We start from the raw sequence: 7939 nt of genomic DNA, 5'->3' as shown, positions 1-7939 counted from the left end.
GTCTCTACTAAAAATATAAAAATTAGCCCAGTGTGGTGGTGCATGCCTGTAATCCCAACTACTTGGGAGGCTGAGGCAGGTAAATCACTTGAACCCGGGAGGCAGAGGTTGCAGTGAGCCAAGATCGTGCCATTGCACTCCAACCTGGGCAACAGAGCAAGACTCCATCTAATAAAACCAAGCCAAACCAAGCCACATTCCCCATGGATCCTTAAACGAAGCTAGTTCCATGTATAAACGCAATTTCGTTACTCATGTTTGCTTTGGAGATCATAGCTAGTGTTTACAGGTTTGCATTTTGAGGAGTTTGCATCTCCACAAGTAGCCTTATTAGACAACCTTACTGATGAAAATATAAAACGATCCTGAACATATATTCGGGAACTTGCTCAGTGCTGTCAAATTCTGTCTGAAAACAGAAAGGGTAATATCTTTTTTATTAAGATACCTAAGAAGCCAGGTTAAACAGAAAAGGTAATATCCTTCTTATTAGGATATCTAACAAGAAGCCAGGTTAAAAATAGAACACGTTTACTTTTCAAAAATGAATTTTAAAAGTGGCCTTAATATTTATAATTGAGAATACACTTTTTTACACACACACACACACACACACACACACACACACACACTCTCTCTTGTTTGCTGGGTGTCATAACCCAGACCCAAATTCTTTTGCACTAAGAGATCAAGGCAGGTCTATCAGGGGGGTAGTTCACAGTTTACAGCCCTAGTTTTTTTCTTTGAGACATGGTCTCACTCTGTCACCCAGGCTGGAGTGCAGTGGCACAATCACGGTTCATTGCAGCCTGGACCTCCTGGGCTCAGGCAATCCTCCTATCTCAACCTTTTGAGTAGCTGGGGCCACAGGTGCCCACCACCATGCATAACTAATGTTTTAATTATACGTAGAGTCAGGGTCTCCCTATGTTGCCCAGGCTGGTCTCGAACTCCTGGGCTCAAGCGACCCTCCTGCCTCAGTCTCCCAAAGCTCTGAGATTACAGGTGTGAACCACGGCACGCGGCGGTCCTTGCTTTTCAACTGTCCAGTGAGGCACACCTGTCTTTATCATTTGCTATCATTTATTTCTGTGCCAGGCACTAGACAAAGAGAACTTTTTCTCTCTCCTTTAAAGGTAAAGAAACTGAAGCTTTGGGAGATAAAGAGCCTGGCTGAGGACTGCTTACCTAGGAAGTACGAGAGTCGAGGAAACCCCTCACAGATTCTGGGAGTGTGTCACCTTTCCACCGCTTACCACCTATGTGACCTTGAGCCAAAAGGGGGACACCAACAGGACCTCCACGATGGGGTGGGCGGGAAATTTAGCTGGATTGTCGCATTGGGAGCTCAGCCCTGTGTCTGGTCATCAGTAAACATGGCAACCGGGAGCCCTCGGTGACTCCCCAGGGCACAGACCTTCTGTTCACGTACAATCTAACCACCCAGACAAGTTATCCTTCCTTTGGGAAAAGAATCAGACACAACCTGGAGGAAAATTACCCATGACATTTTCAGGTTTTCTAGAGACACTCATTTCCATAACTTCCCCATTTTTGGCTTGCATTTCTATAGTGTTTCAAGGGCATTTTTTTTTTTATAGCTAGAGATAGATAGATATCTGGGCAAGAACAAATTCTCGTCAAATCCTGACATCATCAGGAATGACTCATGGTATACATTCAGAAAAACATTCAAAGACGAATGATCAAAAAACAGTAATCACGAGAAACCCTCACTCAAATACAGAGCTGTCATTCTGATCTCCCCAGATGAGGATCTCGGTGATGGAGCGGATGGTCTCCACTAGCAGGTTCCGGTTCTGTTCTGTGACTGTGGTGTTTTTGGTCAAAACGTGGTACAGATATCTGAGAGAAAACAGAGAAAAGGAAATTAAAGGTGACCAACTGAAATGCAAGCCAAGTTCAATGACCATTAGCAGTATTTTGGAGATAATACAGCAGTGCTTTTTCAGGTTTGGGTAGTGCAATTTCCCATTCAGATTAGACGTAACTCACAACCCAAGAAAAATAGCAGATGATGCTTTAAGGGTTAAGCCAAGGACACAGCAATGCAAAGACAAAAAAAAAACCCCATCAAACCCTTGAAGTCAGCTACTCTCAAACCACACTGTGCAAGAGAATCACCCAGAGAAATGGATCGAGTGGGGGCTCCCGGAGCCCCCTCAGAGATTCATATCCAGCAGGACTGAGGGAAAAGCAGGCACAGCCTGTTTCACACGCTTCCCGTGGTGCTGATGCCATCAGAAGAAGTGGGGATATACAGCTCAGGCTGGAGGCCTAACACAAGACCTGCAGCCAGGCTAATGTTGAGATTCAGAGCAACAGAGTCACAGCTTAGGAAGGCTGGGTCCCAGGGCAGATGCTGGGGCAAAAATCACATGCAATTCTCCCTGGAATGCTCACTATCCCTCCTCAAGTGCAGTATGCCCGTCAGACCTTATGGCTCAAATGATATGGGTGGTCTGTAGTCCAAGGGCAAAGGTCTTATTTGCTAACAGACTGTTAAATTCACAGAATTAAATGGGCTGGCTGGGCACGGTGGCTCATGCCTGTAATCCCAGCACTTTGGGAGGCTGAGGCGGGTGGATCACCTGAGGTCAGGAGTTCAAGATCAGCCTGGTCAACATGGCGAAACCCCATCTCTACTAAAAATACAAAAATTAGCCAGGCATGGTGGTGGGTACCTATAATTACAGGTACTAGGGAGGCTGAGGCAAGTAGCACTGCTTGAAGGAGGCAGAGGTTGCAGTGAGCCGAGATTGTGCCACTGCACTCCAGGCTGGGTGACAGAGCAAGACTCTGTCTGAATCAATCAATCAATGGCTGGAGAGGCTAAGGAGCTATATTTCATCTACCCAAACAGACTTAGGTGCCAGGTGCTAGAACAGAGACAGGTAGACATTGTCCAGTCCTCAAGGCCTCTTTGCTAGTAGGGGAGACCGAAAGAATCCCTGAGGCCAGTCCTGAGCAGTGCAGGTACCAGAAGCCTGGCTGGATGCCCTGGGCGTGCTGTCAGGCCCAGCTTTTAAGACGGCTTCTCCAGGGCCCACAGAACCAGGTAACTTCACCTGTCAAGGGAGCTTCAGGCTTGAGAAGGAAAAGCAGAAGCCAAGAGAAAGTGACTCAGGAAAAGTCCCCTCCCCTCCTAATTTCTTTATGGTCATCTTCAGTTTAAAGAGCTGGGGGTCTGGTGAGAGCAAGGAAGGAAAGGGCTAGATAAGATTGTCCCACCTATAACTTCTAAAAATGAGTAAGAGATAAAGAGGAAGAACCTTGAAGATGTGACAATAAAGAACAATCTGCTATTTAGAGGAGCTGGGGTTTACATATTAATACCGTTACTGTCTGTTATGCTTTAAAGACATAGTATAAAATTAAGCATTTAATTAATTAGAAATGACATGCGATTTTTAATATGCAGTAATGAGAAGAGCCCCCCCAAAAAACACAAATCCTCAACCATTTGTATCCAAGTCTACCCATGGGGCTTCAGGTGGGGGTATGGGGCCGGCTCCCCTGTATGATTAGGGAACTCAAACAGCACTTGAACTACCCCGGGATGAATCGTTGGAGGACCTTCTCCGAAATCTGCATCTTCATCTTGCCTCAAGTGCGTCTTTCCCAAGAGTTTGGAAGAGCAGTTTTCCAAATTGCAGTTCCCAGGCATCCTGCATCAGAATCACCCTTGTAAGCTGTCCCAGACCCAGTGAATTGGACTTCTGGTGCAGGGTCCCAGTCCCACTGAAGTTTTACAGCCACTGCGCCACTCCAGCTGTAGCCATCAGTGACACTCTCCACGTAGGCCACCATATGCTGGACACCCCGCAGCCTTATCATTGGCAATATGGGGGAAGGGTGGACTCTCCTTCACTCTGGAATTTTCTTCTGTGTACATCTATTACCATCAAACATTATACTCCTAGCCAGTGGGAGGCAGCGGCTTAGGTGAGTGGGTCTGCCCTGAAGATCCCCATTAAGGAGAGGAAATTTTAAATTCTTTACAACCATGTCTGACTTCAATTGATGGGGCTTTCTGCTTAGAACGTCCTTGCTGTCCTTGTCAAACAGGAAACTCTGACTTATATTTCAAAGCCTAGCTTGGGCATCTCTTGGTAAAGCCTTCCCCATCACCCTGTCAGGTGAATTTAATTGTTCCCTCCTCACTGGCACCTCTGTACCCATATGCATTTACCACTGCACAGCCCACCCTCCTTTGCAAAGATCTGCCTCCCTTACTAGACCTCAGTTCCTCAAGGTCAGCACCATCATCTTATTGATCTTGGTGACCCCGAACATCTGATACATAGCAGGTGTTCAATAAATGCTGAAGAGGGCAGGGATGGTCTTTGTGAACATAACTTAGATCAAAGCATGCACAACTAAACATAGCCAGGGATCCAAATGCCAGACACGAAAGTGACAGCGCAGAGCTACGGTGAAGAGGTCAGGCTTTGGAGTCTGCAGACAGACTTGGGCTTGACCTCTGGCCCTGCCACTTCCTGTGGCTTGGACAAGGCGCTTCACCGCTCTGCAGCTTAGATTCTACACAGTGGTAGGAACAGACAAGGCCTTCTCACTGGGTTGTTCCAGAAAGGCAACGTGATCATGCACAGAAAGAGCCGAGCACAGCACCTGCCACACAGCGAGGACTCAACAGAAGCAAGCTCGGCTGCCACTGTGATTATATTACGGTCATTGTGATGGGGGCCATTATTCACCTTATTACTCCATTATCCAAAGAATATTCCAGGAACATGGAAAAAGAGATCAGGCTAGATTCAAAGAGTCAGGGAAAGAGGACTTCAGGGGAGGAGCTGTGATCGGATGGTTCAGTGAAACCAGAGCAGGAAGTAGACAAAGTCTGGTATTTCCTGAGAGGCACTAGAGTATGTGCTTAATTACAAACACTGGTATAATGAGAGCATATGGCTATCACAGACACTGGAATGCCTGGGTCTGAGCACATCTTCATCACTTATTAGCTGGGTGATCTTGAGCAAGTTACTTTCTCTCTGTGCACCTCAGTTATCTCACCTGTAAAATGGGAACAGCAATAGTACCTAAATACTTTAGTATCTACCTATTTTGGTGGTGTTGAGAGATAACGGATAACTAACCTGGCAGTTACTATGTATGATACAAGTGCTAGCTATTGTTATTGTTGCTCTCATTAAATAATCTCAGAGGGGAAAAATCCTAGTAACCACCAGAAGTCCCTTATAGGCAGAGAGGGCAGGGCAGTAAGTCCTGAAAAGAAGATTCAAGGAGCCCCTATGTGCCTGGTTCTCAGCAAGGGCTTCATGTGACCTGCAGACTCTCAGTAACCTGAAGATGAGCACACTATTGCCACTGCACAGGCCAAAACAGCAAGTGAGATTTGGGGATGTTCAGAAGCTCGCCAACAGCCCTGGGCCAGGAAGCAGCATCTGAGGGTTTCATTTGTTTCTCAGCCGCTCAGTACCTGGTGTTCTTTGCCCTGGTCGGTGGCGCCATCTGCTGGGTATGTAGTGATACTGCATGGGGGCTTTCCTGCGTAAATGAAGCTGGATGCCTGTTGAGACGTGTTTATGGACTGTTTGAATATCTTCTTTTGTGAGGTGCCTGTGCAAGTCCTTTGCCCATTTTTAAAATTAGGCTGCATGGCTTTTTCTTGCTTGCTTGGTAGAGTTCTTTATATACTCTGACTACAAATCCTTTACTGGAGATGCATGTTGCAAATACTTTCTCTGACAGTGGCTTACCTTTTCGCTGTCTTTATACTGGTCTTTGGATGAGCGGAGATTCTTAATTGCAATGTAGTTCAATTTATCAGTCTTTCCCTTGGATAGTACTTCTTGTTTCAAACTTAAGAGGTTCTTACCTAGCCCAAAGTTATAAGGAAACGCTATTTACCTCTAACAAAGTTATTGTTTTACCCTTTACATTTTGACTTCATCTTTCTGGAACTGATTTCTGTGTATGATATGAGGTACTGGCCAAAATCATTTTTTTCTACATGGAAATGTACTTGACCCAGCACCATGTACAGAAAAGGCCCTCACTTCTATATTGTACTCCAGCCCCACCACTGTCATTAATCAGGTGACTACCTGTGCGGGTCTCATTCTGGATACTCCAGTGTCATTGATCTATTTGTCTCTCCTTGTATGAAGACCATGTCTGATTACTGCAGCTTTACAATAAATCTTGCCATGGGGTAATTAAGTCCTGCAACTTCTTTCCCCTTTTTTCAGTATTTTATTGGCTATTCCTGGCCCTTTAAACTTCCATATACATTTAAAAATCACCTTCTCCATTTCCACAAAAATACCTGCTAAAATTTCCTTAAACTTGCCCTACATCTCTGGCTAAATTTGGAGAGAACTGACATATTTCCAATAGCGTTACATTCTGATATTTACAGCATTTCCTTCCACGCTCACTTGCCAAGAGTCTTGCAGGTCTTTTGTTAGATCTACTCCTAGGTAGTCGATATTTTTTAATGCTATCGTAAATGGTATTGTTTGAAATATTCGTTTTCTAAATGTCTTTTGCTGGTATATAAAAATACCCACTAGATTTCAAGCTCCAAAGCTGACTGGGGGTTACAACTTCACCTTGCTCATCCCACAATGCCTTAGCACACCGTTTTACACAATGTATTAGGAAGAAATGCTCAACATACATTTGCTTGAATGTAATGGAGGGAAAAGGCTGAATGGATTAAGATTTAATGTTTTAATGCTGTATCTAATTCCAGGGCTTTGGAAGATCAAGTAATTCAACCACCTCAGAGATATAAACATTTTAATAACTTTTTTTTTTTTTTTTTTTTTTTATATTTTTTTTTTTTTTTTTTTGAGATGGAGTCTTGCTCTGTCACGCAGGCTGGAGTGCAGTGGCACAATCTTAGTTCACTGCAACCTCCACCTCCTGGGTTTAAGCAATTCTCCTGCCTCAGCCTCCTGAGTAGCTGAGATTACAGATGCCTGCCACCATACCTGGCTAATTTTTGTATATCAGTAAAGATGGAGTTTCACTATGTAGGTCAAGCTGATCTCAAACTTCTGACCTCAAATGATCTCCCCACCTTGGCCTTCCAAAGTGCTGGGATTACAGGCGTGAGCCACACCCCTGGCCTTTTCGTCTTTTTTTTTTTTTTTTTTTTTTTTTTTTTTTTTTTTTTTTTGAGCAGTAGTCTCACTCTGCTGCCCAGGCTGGAGTACAGTGGCATGATCTTGGCTCACTGCAGCCTCCGCCTGCTGGGTTCAAGTGATTCTCCTGCCTCAACTTCCCAGGTAGCTAGGATTATAGGCGCAGGCACCATGCCCAGCTAATTTTTGTATTTTTAGTAGAGATGGGGTTTCACCACGTTGGCCAGGCTGGTCTCAAACTCTAGACCTCAAGTGACCTGCCTGCCTCGGCCTCCCAAAGTGCTGGGATTACAGGCATGAGCCACTGTGCCCAGCCCATTATAATAACCTTCTGATGACAAAAGTAACATACACTTTAGAGAGGTTGGAAACTTTGGCAGCAATGAAAGAGAAATGGCGACTGTGTCGGCCAGAGATGACTGCTGCTGGAGTTGTAATCTATTTCCTTGGGTCTTTTTCTTCGCTATGGATATTTACATAGTTGAGGTCATGTTGCATTATCCATTTCCATGCCAATCTTTTTTCCCACCTCAGCTAAAACAAAAGCACTTTTTTTTGGTTATTGACAACTGTTTGCAAATATCTGTAATGGTTACATAGTATGCCATTTAAGGACTAGCACAGTAGCAACTCTTTTGAAGGGGTTTAAGGTTCCTAACTGTTTGGGTGATAACAATGTTGCTACGACCATCTTTATGTGCAAAGCTCTGTCCTTAGAAAAGTTTCAAAGGAGGCCGGGCGCGGTGGCTCAAGCCTATAATCCCAGCACTGTGGGAGGCCGAGGC

General features: G+C 44.8%; 1 protein-coding gene across 7 annotated transcripts in view; it reads right to left on the bottom strand.

The window, feature by feature from the left end:
• CLEC16A (C-type lectin domain containing 16A) overlaps positions 1–7939 on the bottom strand; it is a 226635-nt gene that overhangs the window by 210876 nt on the left and 7820 nt on the right. For all 7 annotated transcript variants that reach the window (XM_017539972.1, XM_037742517.1, XM_017539971.1 and 4 more), the window contains exon 2: positions 1738–1866. In XM_017539972.1, the coding sequence (XP_017395461.1) occupies positions 1738–1866 (129 nt within the window). The remainder of the gene's footprint in view (positions 1–1737; positions 1867–7939) is intronic.

Source organism: Cebus imitator, unplaced genomic scaffold, assembly GCF_001604975.1.
Source record: "Cebus imitator isolate Cc_AM_T3 unplaced genomic scaffold, Cebus_imitator-1.0 Scaffold122, whole genome shotgun sequence".
Lineage (NCBI taxonomy): Eukaryota > Metazoa > Chordata > Mammalia > Primates > Cebidae > Cebus > Cebus imitator.
The sequence above is the reverse complement of the archived record's forward strand: the minus strand, read 5'-3'. Positions and strand labels throughout refer to the sequence as shown.